The sequence below is a fragment of the Cricetulus griseus genome, chromosome 3, assembly GCF_003668045.3.
Source record: "Cricetulus griseus strain 17A/GY chromosome 3, alternate assembly CriGri-PICRH-1.0, whole genome shotgun sequence".
Lineage (NCBI taxonomy): Eukaryota > Metazoa > Chordata > Mammalia > Rodentia > Cricetidae > Cricetulus > Cricetulus griseus.
In genome coordinates this window covers 3,818,584-3,834,296 of record NC_048596.1, presented here as the reverse complement: position 1 = coordinate 3,834,296, position 15,713 = coordinate 3,818,584, and the positions used below count along the sequence as shown (strand labels likewise).

Sequence of the window (15,713 nt, the reverse complement as noted above, 5' to 3'; positions counted from 1 at the left end):
TGAGTTTTTTTTAAACCTAGCAGTTAATTTTATTAACATCATGGAATAATTGCTACAGACAGCGTAGGGGGGTTGAGGCTGGGCATTTGTGTGAATGATGATACCTTTTGTAGAAAAATAATTAGAATAAAAATAATGGATGTCCTGAGGCTTTGGGGAAAACACTGACTATGTAAACCAAAGGAAATATGCCTACCTGGTAAAACATTGTCAATCTGCCGGGGCCACTTGGTATCTGCAAGTCTTCTGGGAAACATGGGAAGTTGGCCCCAGCTTCCTTGGTGATTTCATTCGAGTCATTACACCCTCAGAGGTCATCATGCCAGCACGAGATTACTGCTTTACTGTTTATTCATACATAGTTTTCCTGTCTGGCTAGCTCTGAATGCCCATATTTTTTTCTGTTTTTAATGAGGCTGGATTTTTTTTTTCTTATTTTGAGTGATCATTTCCAGTTTCACCCTTTCCAATCTTTCTCTAATAAATATTTCTTTTTGACTAGTCTGCATGTTTAAAAGAAGATTGGTTGAGCCAAGAATCTGTCGGTTAGGATGTTGTTATTTATGCAGAGGAGACACGGGGTAATCTTAGTGACTGACATTTCCTTAAGCAATCCTCCTAGCCATTAAAAATGGGGCTGTTGCCGATGATATCTTCGAGTCTGGAGTTTGGGGTGGGGGGCAGGATGTTTTCTGGTAAGGACTAAACCTTTCATTTTAATTCTCTTAGTTTCATTCATTATATAATTAGAGATGCTAGGATTACTGCTAGGTCCAATCTCCACTCAGGGGAAGTAAGTAGCTTCCTGGTATAATTGCCTCAAGGTACACATAAAATCTTCTATTTGGTTGCCACTCTGTCTAAAATTCAAACATTAGTTAACTCCTTGTGCTCATTCTATGTTTTAGTCTTGGTCTTAGGGTTTCTATTGTTGTGGAGAGACAGCAGCTCATATCAAGAAAACATTTAATTGGGTGGCTTATAGCTCAGGGATCAGCCCATTGTCATCATGATGGGGAGCGTGGCGGTCTTGGTACTAGAGCAGTAGCTGAGAGTCCTACATCTTGCAGGCCGCAAGAAATGGACAGAGACACTGGGCGGTGTTGTGAGCATAGGAAAGCTCAGAGCCCACCCCAGCAGTAACACACTTCCTCCAAGGCCATGGCCACGCCTACAAAGCCACGCCTCCTAATAGTGCCACTCCCTATGAGATTACCGGTGCCAATTATATTAAACCAACACAGTCTCCTTTCTGTAAACTTTCTTTATGTGGACATGCTATGAACACAGAAGTCAGGAATGGTTGGTGGTTGTTCAGAGTTGTCTTCCCTCATTGTCTGGAAACAAAGCTTGATTGAGTGACATGTGTGCTGTGTGTTTCCGGAAGAGGTGGAGGTTGTCTGGGGGAGTGACGGAAGTGAGCCTGTTGTGGGAAGTCATTCTGCCAATGGACTTGGGGCATCAGCCTTAGCGCAGGCTTCTCGTCTGCCGACTTGACCCTTTAAAGGAAAGAGGGGGCAGTCTTTCTCCCTCCCTCCCTCCCTCCCTCCCTCCCTCCCTCCCTCCCTCCCTCCCTCCCTCCTCCCTCCCTCCCTCCCCCTCCCCCCCCCTCTCTCTGATCAGAGATCTGACTGCTGCTTCCATTCACTCCCAGGACAGAATGGAAGACCGAGGCAGCTATCTTCCTTGTTGTGTATCTGTGTTTTCTTATAAATCCTTGTTACCCATTTGAACAGGCTCTCGATCTTACACATTCGCCTACATTTTGGTGCCCAACGTGGGCGTGCACCCACAACCGACCCTGAGATTAGTGTCATGCTCTACCCGCTGAGCTAGCTGGGCCATCTCTATATTTTCCTGCATTCCATATCAAAACTACTCTCAAAACATCACAGTTTATGCTGTGATGCTCATGACTGCTACAAAGTACATGTTGACCATCAAATCATCTGAAACAGAGCAAATGCCCCAAAGCCTTAGATGAAAGAACGAAGTCCTTAGCTGGAGTACAAAGGTGTAACCGTAGCACAAGGGCAGCTTTGCCACTCCAGCCCTCGTGTGTGCACCAGCACTCCCTTACCTGAGCACAAGGCCCAGCCAGGCAGTGAGCTCCTGCCACATGACTGACAAAATCGTGTGTACACCACCAGCACTCCCTTACCTGAGCACAGAGCCCCAGCCAGGCATCGAGCTCCTGCCACGTGACTGACAATGGCAGGTCTAGAGGACTGGCTAACAAGCTCTCTGGTTTTCTTGTATCACATGACTCAACCAGGTTCTTGGGCCTTCTTCTAAGGAATGGACAGAAGGCAACCAGTTAAATAAGGGCTTTCCAGTTATTTAGGTAACTCCGATGCTCTCACTCATTTGGAGTTTGAGCCTTCCAGCAATGTTCAATATTATTTGTTTTGTAAGTAAAGGCACTGAGAAAGGAGACATAGACTCTTTGGTTGTAGGCTCTGGGGCTGCTGGCTCTTGGTCTGGTTCTCCAGTCATTACATTCTGCTATTTCCATATTGGGAAAGGCCTGTGCCCAATGATAAACACCGAAGTCCTAAAGTGACTTCTACCAATGAGTCAGATAAATTACATGAAATGTTCACCTATGCTTTTTAGCTGCAGGTTTAATATTTACTCTCTTTATTCTGAAACTAATTTTCCTAGGAAAACATGTTTTCTTCATATGCCAAAAGGCTTTCAGATTTCATTCCAATTAAAAACAGAAAACTTGGGAATCTTGCTTAAAATCAGCAATGTTCACGTAGACTCTTCTCTTTTAATTTAAAAATTTGCATTAGTTTTGCAGAGCTATCTGGGCAAGCAACTTACAATAAGAAGAATCATAAGCCTGGTTTTAATTTACTTGTGTACATTTTCAAAATGACTGTGCCTAGAGTCTTCCAAGACTGATGTTTTTAATAAGTAGGATGTCATGTTATCAGGATTTGTGAGACCTGGCTATCATTTGTTCAATATTTTCGTGTGTGTGTGTGTGTTTGTGTGTGTGTGTGTGTGTGTGTGTGTGTGTGTGTGTGTGTGTGTATGCATGTGTATGTAGTGTGTATATGTATGCCTCTGTGTGTAGTGTATGTGTGTGTATGCATGTGTGTATATGTGTATGTCTTCGTGTGTAGTGTGTGTGTATATGCATGTGTGTATATGTGTATGGTATATGTGTGTAGTGTATATATGTATGTGTGTCTCTGTGTGTAGTGTGTGTATGCATGTATGCATATGTGTGTGGTGTGTGTGTGTGTGTGTGTGTGTGTGTTTGTGCTTTTGTGGTTCCTCTTTGTCTCTGAGCACTGTTCAAGGCACATTCCCTGCATTGTCATGGCTCCATCTCTCCATAATTCTCTTTCATGATTTTTCTGTGTGTTAGGACTCCAAGCCCCTGCTTGAAAGCCAGCATGTTATTTTTCTTGTGAATTGTTTATTTTGTTTGAGAGCTTTTCTTTTTTTAAGTTCTTCCTGTTTTAACTGACTTTTTTTTATACAGAGGACTATGAAACAAACCTCAAGTCATCCAAGGCACAAGGATGTTTTAACTTGTTTTGCCCATCAGTTTGTAATGCTTTAGGAATGTGATGACAGTCACACTGATCCAGTGACCACAGTTGTTGGGACTTCCTCACAGCCAAGCAGACACACCTGGTTCTCAAAACTGCAAGCCTGGCTCTGTGCTCATTTGCATTGTTTTTCAGAGTCGGCCTCTTCTTAAATGTGGTATATTTGGATTTGAGATGCTATGGTAGTTCTTTGTAAGCACTGTCTTCAGAAATAAGAGTTATCTATTAGGAAAATGATGACTATTGAAAATAAAGTGATGTGATAATTTTTATTAGGGCACCTGTTTCAAATAGAACTTTTTTTCATTTTTATTGACAGACCTGTGGTGAGGTTGCTTTGTTTGTTCTGTAGTGATGAGGGTGAATTAGAGCCTGTGTACACTGACGATACACTCTGTCACTGAGCTACACAGATTGTAGCTGCTGATTTAAAACAAAGTGTGTTTATTCTTTTTCATGAAAGAAAGTTCCAGGCACTGACTTCCTGTATAGAACTAAGGAAGAGCCCCTCATCTTTCCATGCCCCCACACCTTCCTTTCTTTCAACATCATCTCAAGGAGGAGGACAGGGAAGCCTGCTTGGGTCTCCTGCAGCAGCTGGGACAGACAGCTCCCAGTTCACCCTTCCCGACACCAGGCCGTGCCACGCCCTTCCCCTTGGTTTTCTTTTTACTTTCCAAAACTCTCCCAATTCAGTAAATTGAATTCCTTCCTTCCTTCCTTCCTTCCTTCCTTCCTTCCTTCCTGTTTTCTTCACTCCCTTCTTTCTTTCATTGTGTGTGTGTGTGTGTGTGTGTGTGTGTGTGTGTGTGTGTGTGTGTGTCTTTCTGTCTGTCTGTCTGTCTGTCTGTGTCTGTCTGTGAAGTGCATGCAGCACACACACACACACACACACACACACACAGGGCAGAGGTGGTTATTGGGTGTTTTCTTTGCTGCCTTGTATCTAGAGACAGGGTTGCTCACTGAACTTGAGCCTGGATGTTTCTGCTAGACTAGCAAATCCCCTGGAATCATTTGTCTCTGCTCTGAAATGCTGGGGAACAGACAGGTGGACACCACCATTGCCCAGTTTTTCCATGGGTGAAGGGCATCCAGAATGAGGTCTTCAGGCCTGAGGAGCAGACACTCTGTTCACTGAGTCATCTCCTCCCACAAAGCTCAGCTAATATTCCCATTTTGAGGAGTTAATTCTGCAGCTGATTCTGCTTGTTAAATTACCTTCCAAATCCCCCTTAAAAGACAATCTAGATGCTTTTTTCCCTCGAAGTGTATTTTCAGAAACTTTCGCTGCTAGTCAATGAATCGATCATCTTCTATGTTGCAGACCCAGAACTGGACTTTTAATGAATGCTGTTAACTCTGGCCAACTTGTCGTTGGGTTCTAAAGTTTTGGTTGCTCTTTCCACGACCGTCTTCTTATTTGGCTCACACTTGCTCCTTCAATCTCTTGTTTGCCATGTGACCTTAGTGACCTTAGCCAAGTCACCTGACTTTACTCTTTTTTTGTTTTTATTTTTTTGGTTTTGTTTTGAGGTTAGGCATAGATGACTAATTTTTTTCCTACTATTCTGAATTAGATGTTGGAAGGCAAAGATACTTTGTACAATTTCTGGAGAACTGGTTATTTAAACCTAGGTCTGACACTAATTAGCTGGGTGAGTTCTATCCCTGGGGTCCACATGATAGAAGGAAAACCAACTCCTGCAAGTTGTTTTATGTCCTTCAAAAACGTACCATGGCATGCATGTGTTCACAAACTACAGAGAGAGCCACACAGACAGAGACACAGAGACACGGAGACAGAGGAGAGAGAGAGTCAGAGACAGAGAGAGGAGACAGACAGACACAGTCAGAGACAGAGAGAGGAGAGGAAGGAAGGAAATGAAGATGTAAAGTCAAGTGTATTTTTACAGCTCTGCCTGCTTTTCTGTTGTATGTCATTTTATACTGACTAAATGACTTTCAATATTCTTTTCCCTTATATCAACTAAGTTTTGGTGAACATTATCCATTGGAGTTTTAGCACTTTGCCATTAGTTAGGCACTTATATATTTTATTCTTTTTAGATCCTCATCATTCTGAAATGGAGGTTGACAGGTACTTGGACTACACCGTCTCACATGTGGGGAAACTAAGGCAGAGAGGTTAAAAAAAATCTTTCCAGGGCAGCCAGCAGGTAGAACAGACCAGAATTAGAAATAAAACCCATGTTTTGGACCTGGAGAGAAAGCTCAGAGTTTAAGAGTACTTGCTAGTTTTGCAGGGGACCTGAATTTAGTTCCTAGACTCTCAGGACAGCTCACCAGCTACTGTAACTTCAGCTCCCAGTTATCTGCTTCTCTTTTCTGGCCTCTGAGGCTCAGCCATGCACATGAATAGTAATGGGGTACATACACGCAGGCAAAGCATTCATACACATAAATAAATCTTTAGAATTAATATTTTCATGCTTCTTAAGCTTCATGTCGTTGACTTTTTTATGAACACACATTTTTCTTATTTTTATCTCTCTTAGATTTAATTTCTGATTTTCAATCAGTCTGACAGTACTAAAAGCTTTATAATAAAATGCTACGTTTCCTGTCTCTCTTTCTTGTCTTGGAGAAGGCAGGTTTCACATATTTTATTCAATGTAATATAATATTGCTACACCTAAGATTCATCATTTTTGGTCAGGCAATCATTTCTTAAATGGATTTACCCCTACCACCTAGTTACTTTTCATTAAAAAAAAAAACAAAAAACAGACATGGCCAAGAGGTGGTGGCACACACCTTTAATCCCAGCAACTGAGAGGCATAGGTAGAGGGATCTCTGTGAGTTCAAGGCCAGCCTGGTCTAGTGAATTCCAGGACAGCCAGAGATACACAGAGAAATCCTGTCTTCAAAAACCAAAACAAAACACCCCCCCCAACAAAAATACAACAACAAACAAACAAAAAACAGGACAGGAAAACAAAACATGAACATAAATTGGGAGTTAAATCAATGGTCGGTGTTCATGTTATTATAGCCATGAATGTATTTGTCATTGCTTGAGTTGCTTTGTTCAGGTTTGCATTTTTTTCTCATTCTGTCCATTTGCTCCATTTCTCCAGCCTCCCTTGTTTTTGTCTGTCTGTTCTGAGACAGGGTCTCATGTAACCCAGGCTGTTCTTGAACTAAGTGTATAGTTGAGGATGGCCTTGAACCCCTGATCTTCCTGCATCCTCACCAAATGTTCTTATGCACACACCACCACGTCCACTTTATTTATGTTTCTAATTAATTTGTTACATTTCTCCCCAATGAATCTAAGATCTGTAACATAACATGGAGTTAACATTCTTCCTGAAAATGTAAACAGTTTCAAGCACTCACATCCATTATCTTCTTGGACACTTCCTTCCTGGTTCCCTGATGCTGGATAGAGCTGTTTACATGTCAGTCTGGGAATAATTGTCTGTCCTGATGGGGTATTTATTTATAAATTTTCTCATGTTCAATCTCATCTTCCTTTGCTGTAGTTCCTGGTAGTTCCCTAAAGAAACTGCTTTCTTAAAGAAACATTGGGAAATATGTTTTCATTCTCCATGGATAGATGGGCTGGGTATAGAAGTTCTGATTGAAAAGTTTTTCCCTCACATCTCTACTTCTTGTTAGCTTCTGGTTTCGTTGTTGATAACTTTAATGTTATTCTCATTTCCAGTTGACTGCATTTGTCTTCCTCCCCCAGTTTATGAGACTTTGTTACTCAATGTTGTAGGCCAGGTCTTGCATCTAGAGGCTCAGGTAAATGCTGGGCCATTTCCTTATGTTAATACTCTGATGAGCTAATGTGAGATGTCTTTTCTGCTGTTACGTATGCTGTAGTGGATGTCTTGCTAATACAGCAATAATGTGCTCATGCCAATGCTCTCAGTATCTATTATGCACAATCATTATTGTCTCCTTTAGTCTTTCTTCCTCTTCGTGATGGAGCAGAAGCTGGAAGTTGCAGCACACATCTGTGATCCAGGCCTTCAGGAGACTGAGGCAGGAGGATTGCTACAAATTGGAAGCCAGCCTGGACCACATAGTGAGAACAGGCCAGCTAGGGTTATAGAGTGGGATCCTGTCTTTAAGAAAACTCAAAACTGGGCTAGAGAGAGATCAGTAACTAAGAGCCCTTGATGCTCTTGGAGAGGGCCTGAGTTCAGTGTGTAACGCCCACACGATGAATGGCTCACAACTGTCCATGCCTCAGTTGCAGGGTTCTGACATCCTTCTCTGGCTTTCTTGGGCACCAGGCACACATGGTGCATACACATGCAGGCAACACACACATACACATAAAATAAAAATAAATGAATCTTTTGAGAAAACACTGAATAATTAAACAAAACAGAATCAACAATCAACAACAGAAGTGGAGAAAGAAAAAAGAAGTGGCACTTTGCCCTCTGCTAATTTGTAGATTTCCTATGCATTATTTCCACGCACATTGTTACAATTTACCTTTAGTTCCTCTCTTTTTTATCTATGTTTTTGTGTTATGTCTGCCGTTCTCACCTTTAGAAGTTTCCACTTCTTGGTTACAAATCTTCCCATTTCTACTTGGTTTTATCCCTCCTAATAGCCTTCTTTCTCTCCCTGCCCCGATTATATTTTTTATGTCTTGTGAACTTTACTGTCTCTTTTGATAAAGACTAATGGACAGGCCATCAGGGCAGCGCTCATTGCCCAGCAGACTTCCATAGGATAAGCCAGAGACTTGTCATCCAGTTAGGTGACTCCGGATGACAGCATCTTTTGGTCTTGGAATTTTTCCAGTTCCACACAACCACTTTTCAGTTTTGGGATGTTCAGGAACTAGTAAGAAAATGTGCTGCTCAAATGTCGATTTCCACTGGGTTTTAACATTTTTCAACCATGCACCTAATCCATGCCTGGTATATTGGTCATGTCCCAAGTCTGGAGTCTGGTTTTATTCCCTAAGAGATTGAATTACTATATTGGTTTGTGCTTGGGATAGTTGTTCCCTACCAAGGGTGAGGGAGGGGCTAAGAGCCCACACTTTGCCCTCACCAATTCCCCTGTTTCCATCCTAGGTTGGTGAGGTTTGTAGAGGGAGCAGATGTTAATTCTGTAATTCTGTAATTATATGTAGGCCAGGCTGTTCTTGAACTTGGAGAGTTTTCCTTTCAGCCTTCCCATGTTGAGATCACAGACATTCACCGCCATGCCCAGGTATATGGATATACTTACTTAATCCACTTGCGTAGTAGGAGTCACAACCTATGATTTTTAAATTAAATTTCACAAAAGACAAGTTTGTGTAACCGAGTCTTGGTGATTAATATTTGGGGAGAGGGTAGGGTAATGAGTGCGAACATTTAGAAATAAAAGTTTAAGAATGCTCATTTTATTATTCAATTAATAATGATATCAGCTCACCATGGTGAATTAAAAATCTTTGGATTTATTTCTCTGGATTTACTTATAACAATATGTTTGAAATGTGTTAAGTAGAAAAATTGGCAGAAGGAGAAGTGGTATGTGTGTCTGCAAGTGTGACAGCAAGAGAAACGGATGGGAGGAAATAATGGGTCCAAGAGGAAGCAGAGTGTTAGCTTGGGTTTCGGGGAGGGTGGGGTTTCAGACTGTAGCCATTCAAACATTTGTAATAGCACTGATAATTTTTAATGAGCATCTAAACTTGACTCTTTATTGCCTAGTCTCACAGACCATCTAAGCTCTCTTATAGTCTTCAAGAGGCTGCCTCACTAGCTTAGTCCTGTGACTGTGCTTCCCTCTCTTAAGCCCGAGAGCTGCCTGCAACTTTGTGACTTCTCCTCTGAGTCAATGGTGAACAATAACCAGAGAAGAGATCACTCTTCGGTTTAGCAATGGAGAAAGTTTTGCTTTCATCTCAATAGGATCCTTTGCTTTTTGGGTAACAAAAAAAAATATCATTTGAATGTTCAGTAACAAAAAAAAAAAATCATTTGAATGTCCTTTGAACACTTTGTGAATGAGAAGGCTGAGAGTTTTGTCTACCATATTATAAAATTTTTAAATAGTATAAATTAATAACCCAAGTATCCAAGGGTCCTGACGTTAGGTTAACCATGGAGAGAACAAACACACCTATGTTTCCTCTTGGAGAAATTTTAGCCACCAATTCTTAACAATTTCATTTTATTTCATTGAAACTGACTTTTGCCCTATCTCTTTTCAGGGGTCATTTTTTACGGTCCTGCTAGATTTATGAATGCCATCACCAATACTAAGAACTACTTTGGTGGTGTTTGGCATGCAAGGATGCTGACTCTACTTCTTTAGGGGGAAATAGTCGAGCTGGAAGTCTGAACATTTCTTGATCCTAGAAGGCACTGAAACACAAGCCAGTATGCTAGGCAGGCTCTGTCACTGTCATGTGTAACTATTTTAAATCCGTTTTCTGTGTTTACATCCACAAACGATGACACTCATGTGTCCTAGGGGCTGACAAGTTTGTGAGTCCGATAGACGACAATGCTTTGCACAGGTAGACGTCATCCCTATTCACTTTTGTTTTCTGTGCCTTAAACTCATCGTAGTTGCTCATAAAATGTTGATGGAAACAATCTGAAGAAGAAATGTGATACAGGGAAAGCAGGAATTCCATGCAATCCTCATGAGAATAATTTTATATGAATTTAATATATTCAATTCCATTCTAAAGTCATATTGAGAGGAGGCCTGTGGGCATGTTCGGGGTAAGGGGCGATGACCGTGGTTCGGTGGTAAAGGTGTGTATTTCTAATGGGCAAATCCTTTACCCAAATTCAGGCTACACACAGGCAGTGTGTGGCTGAGCTGTGATCTCCCTCTAGTTAGAGAGACAGACTCCAGTGGACCCTTTCAATTTCCTTCGCTCTCACTGGAGGCTTTAGGAGGTTGGCCGCTTTCTGCAAGTCTGAAAGTGACTCTAACATCAGATTCGAGAAAGATGTGGCTGACTTTAAACTTCTGCTGGCCGGAGGAGGAGATTGTCTACCAACGGTGGCCCTAGAAAGACTGTGGATTTTTTTTCCTGTCACTGAAACTAAAAGGTGTGGTCTATGATAGTATTCTTCTGAGGTCCTAATGTGGAAACAGTGTGAAAGGAGGGAGCAGGCCAAAGTCCAGGCTTGGTGTGGGGGCAAGGCTGGTACTGTTACGGGGGGGGGGGTGGATTGCGGGTTTTTGTCTTTTTTTTTTTTTGAGAATTAGTTGCCTTTCTTCACTTGGGAAAGAGCCTCCCCCCCGCCCCCCCCTCCGCACGGACCTTTGTTTTCCTCTGAAGTCACTGCTGAGGTATTTGCAAACCAAGCCAGCACTTATGTTTTATTCACCAAAAGAGAACAAAGCGTCTGCAAATAGAAGCGGGCTGATAAACACTGGAAACGCGCGGAAGTCAGAAGACTCCACTCCTTCCTTCTCCCTCATCTGCCACCGGCGGCATCTCAGCCTCTCTCACTCCCTGCCCTCATCCGCGAAATGGGGTTAATAGAGGATTTTCTCTGCGTGGCGGGGGATGGCGGAGATTAAGAGAGATGACGCGGGTACATCGTTCCCCCAAAATAAACTCGAACTGAACGTTAACAATAATATTATGACTGTGCGGTCACAACAAAACTTTTCTCCCCCAGCTGTCAGAAACGTCTGGCGAGTTTCACATTCCGGGTCACACCGTAGCCTGCTCTTTGGTGGAGCTGCAGCCACGCTCGAGGGTGAGTGCTGCAAGCTGCAAGGGTTCAGCTAAAAGGCCCCTTAGGGAAAGCCACAAAAGTGCAAGAATTTCAGCTCGAGCCGTCGAGTCTTGGAAAGTCATCTCAAGGAAGAAATAGGATGACGCCGCTGAAAAAGGAAAAGGCCCCTTTCTGGGAATCACTTCTGCTTTTCTGAAGACGGAGAAAAAAGCCCCGATGTTGCAATGCTTTTTCTTTTCTCTTTCTTTCTTTCTTTCTTCCTTCCTTCCTTTTTTTTTTTTTTTTTTTTTTTTTTTTTTTTTTTTGCAGGACAGACTCGTGTCCCAGATGGAGGAGGAAACACTGACAAGAAAAACGGAGATTCTTGGGGTTCCGAGTCAGCGTCGGGGCGGGGGGGGGGGCTGGTGTTCGGCGCTCAAACCGCGCAATTCTTTGTTGGGGGTGGGGAGCCCCAGCCCCACGGATAAAGGGCTGCTCGCCACCGAGGTCGCCCCACGGGGACGGCTCCGCGCCCCCCACCCCGCCCCGCCCCTGCAGACCCCACGGCGTGGCCAGAGCGCGGTGCCTTTAAGACTTCGCTGGTTGCACATGCTCAGCTCTTTGTGTGTAGTTGGGAGTTTTTAAGGAAAAAGAGAAGAAACAGGCAGGAGCCTGGGGAAGGGCTGCGCTTTGGCCGCTGCGGCCCGGGGAGTGCCAGGGCTGCTCCCCGCCGGAGCTGCGTGGATTCCTCCTCCGTGGGCTCCGCGGCGCGAGCCACACCTGGGGGACACACTCCCATCCGTGCTGGCCCGGTGGGCGAGCGCGGGGGAGTCCCGGGTCCCCGTCAGGGGCCGGGCGAGACCACGGCTCCGGGGCCGGGGAGGGGTGAGCGGCCACGAGCGCGCGCGGCTGCGGGGACGTCCCTTCCCGGCGTGGGCTGCGGCCGCGGGCTCGGGCGGGCGGCAGGGAGACGGCAGCCGCGGGGCCTGGGAACGGCTGGAGGGCGGCGGCGGCAATGCGAGCCGAGGTCCGCGCTTGCTCGCTTGGACGCGCCCGGCTCGGGGCTCCCGCTTGGCCCCGCCCTCCCGGCGAGCGGCGCTCGCAGCCCAGGCATTTGGCGCGGGGCGCGGGCGAGGCGGGCCGCGCGGGTCCCCTCCCCGTCCCCGCCCGGGTCCCCTCCCCCTCGGGTCCCCTCCGGAGCGCGGGGCGCCGCGGGCTCTCTGCTCGGCTCCCGGGGCTGCCGCGGCGGCCGCGGGTTTGGCTCGCCCGGGACAAGGTCAGGGGGCGGGCGGCGATGCCCGAGCGTGACCGGAGGCTGCCGATCGGAGGCCGCCGCGGCTGGGGACCGTCGCTCGGCCACCGGACAGTCGGACGGGGCTCGGCGCCGCTGAGGAGCCGAGGAGCGAGCGGGCGGCGGCCGGCGAGGTCGCCTGCGGCCGGGATCCCGCCCCGGCGGCATCCCCCGTGCGCGCCCGCGAGCGCAGCCCCGCCGGGGCCGGGGCTCCGGGGAGGATGGATCCGGGGGGCCGGGCCCGCTCGGGGCCCCGCAGCCGGCCGCCCCGGGGCTGTGCAGGGCGCGGGCGGCGGGCGGCGGCGGGGGCGCCTCCTCCCGGCTGCTGCTGCTGGACGGGCGCAGCTGGCTGCTGAGCTACGGCTTCCTCTACCTGGCGCTCTACGCCCAGGTGTCCCAGTCCAAGCCCTGCGAGAGGACCGGCTCCTGCTTCTCGGGTCGCTGCGTCAACTCCACCTGCCTGTGCGACCCCGGCTGGGTGGGGGACCAGTGCCAGCATTGCCAGGGCAGGTTCAAGTAAGTGCCGCCGCGGGACCCCAAACCTCAGCCCTTCCCCGCCACCGTGGCTCCCTGCCCGGCTGCGACCCCGGGGTCCCCCCCCCGCCCGCCCCGCTCCCCCTGCCCGGAGAGGGGCCCCGCGCTGCCCCGGGGAGCCCCGGCCGGCTGAGTCGGTGCTTTCCGCGTGTCCCCGGCGGCTGGTCATCTCTCTGCGCACAGCCCTGTCACTCGCAGTCATGCTGCCAAACTCCGCCAATTAGGACACTTAGCTGTTTCCATCAGAAACGGTGCAAACAGCGCATGGAAACCCACGGGCGTTTGTGGGAAGTGAGAAGAGGGCGTCTAGGTTTAAAGTCGTGGCCCAGCCGCTTCCCCTGAAGTCACAGGGCGCTCCTCACAGTTTAGTAGCCACCAAGTGTGGTAAATAGGGTTTGCAAAGGGCATGCTGTGCTCGGGTACCTTGTTGTGAGCTCCGGGGAGAGGTCTCATTCATCCCCACAAGTCTGTAACTTACCGGAATGGTTATGCTTCCCATGAGGCAGGATCTGCTGAGAGAAATCCAGGCAGCGGATTTGAAGTTAACTCCATCAAGGTGACACAGGAATCGCTGAGTCGTGATTCCAAGCCAGCTTTACTCCAGCCTGTGCACTTTTTAGAGATGCTGGAGTGGATAGGGCAGACTTGGGATCAGTGGCTTTGGACAGTGGTAAAAATCAGTTTGGTTTTTTCTCAAGCTGAAGGTGTTAAGGAGTGTGTGACTCGCTGGGGCAGAGATGCTTCTCCCTATTGGGTGCTGCTTGTTAGATTTCTGCCTGCTGCAAAGAGAAGGGTGGCTGTGGGTAAAGAAGTTTCTTGAGGCCTTTGGTGCAGTTTTTAGAAAGCTTGTCCTGGATACTTAACATGGAAGGTTTGCTGGCTGATTTGTGGCTGAGAAATTTTATTACGTAGATGACTAGTATTTGTTTGTGAAGATGGTAGCAAAATCTAGGTGAAGTATCTCTGGTTTTTGAGGCAAAGGTAAGGATGTGGTTCACACTATTAATATAGTTCAGGATAGTTTCTTGGGAATTTTAATAGCAGAATATTTTTTTCTTTTCTCATTTTACTCCATTTTACTGTTGCTAGCTAGAACAGTGCAGTACCCCTTATTCAATGTAGAAACGTTTGTTTTAAAAATGGCACTTTCAAAACTTGAGTAGATTTTACTATTTAGTTTGTTGTATGCAAGGAGAACCGTAGGTAAAATCTCGTAACATTTGTTTGGAGCCGTAGGTGTTCCCGGGTTTCAGAAGTTGATATGCAAGCTTTACAGATGCATTTAAAATAGTTTGAGACAGGTACCAGGGAAAAGTTTAGGAATGCTTTACGGTGAGACAAGCGCTCTGATTGATCCATGCCTCAGGAGTAGCCTTATTTCCTTTGGCTTTGGTTCATCTGTAAAGAGTATCTTGAATGTATGTGCTGGGAGCAACCAGAAAGGAAGTCTACATTCATTTTTCACATTTTTCTACAGAATAGTAAAATTGTTTGATCCTCATGTAACCTGTTAGCGGGTCTTGGCTTTTGCGGTGGGTTTGTCTACAGAGGCTATGCAGTGCTCCAGTTCTGAGAGGCTCTATCCAATGCCTGTGTTTTGTAGTAGGGACACTCGTGAAAGCTAGGTCAGCAGGCTGTGACTTCACTTAGATGCTGTCCCACTTAGTAAGAGAAATCGCACAGATCAAGTTGAAAGCAGACCACATAACACCTGAAGATAGATGTTCATGAACATTATTGAGTAGAAGGAGAGTAGGCTTTTGGGGAGATAGGCGGCAAGTCCCCAACTTATCATCCTTGGGAAGCTGTAATTCCCACGATTCATTGTGCTCTTGATAAATGCGACTTAGTCTTTCTACGCAATACAAGTTTCCAGGGTAAATATAAGTACTACAAATCTGTGTTTTCTCATGCGTACTCTTAGGTTCAAAAGAGGTGTGTTTAATGTTAAAGAATACAGTCATTTAGAAGGAAATAGTTATTCTTGGTAAAGTCCCCTGTGAGCTGTGAAAGGATTATTTGAAGACTGGTTCTCTATATCGTTTGAAGTCACACACTGGGAAAGAACCGGACTTGACAGGAGTCTTTAGTAAGCCGAGTGGTAGCAGCCTTAGACGTAGTCATGAACAGTGATTGATTAATCCTGGTAAGCAGGTGTCAAAATTAATTGGTGTGTTACCTTAGTCTTTTCCTATTGTAGATGTTTCAGCCAGGGAATGAATGCCTTTTTAGATTGGAAGATTGGTGATACTTCACACCCCTCAAAATTCATACTAGTCTTCTGTTTTTTTTCCGTTTGAACAGAATAAAACATTCAGAATTTGAAGACATTTCTGACAAAGGTGAAACAAACCATTTTTTTCAACCATTTTTTTTTCCGATAATGATAGACTCAAGATTTTAGGGGTGAGGCTCAGGAAGCACAATACTAGTTTCAAATATAATCAAGACTACAGTACAATTTAATTGGAATTATATGTGAGGAGCATTGTGTAACATTAGGCTGGGAAACATTCCCATATTATTTACTTGTATAAATGACAAATGTTCTTTTTATTAGAAGCTGTTTAGATTACCTTCGTAGAGCAGTTGAAATTTTTATTTGTAAAACTTGATATTTTGTGTTGAAACTTAGACATTTT

At 45.6% G+C, this 15,713-nt stretch overlaps 1 protein-coding gene across 1 annotated transcript in view; it reads left to right on the top strand.

Annotated features, from left to right (window-relative positions):
- Positions 1–12,758: 12,758 nt before the first annotated feature.
- LOC100764329 (attractin-like protein 1) overlaps positions 12,759–15,713 on the top strand; it is a 542,646-nt gene continuing 539,691 nt past the window's right edge. Inside the window, 2 exon segments of the mRNA XM_027406896.2 lie at positions 12,759–12,780; positions 12,783–13,053. Of these exon segments, the coding sequence (XP_027262697.1) occupies positions 12,759–12,780; positions 12,783–13,053 (293 nt within the window).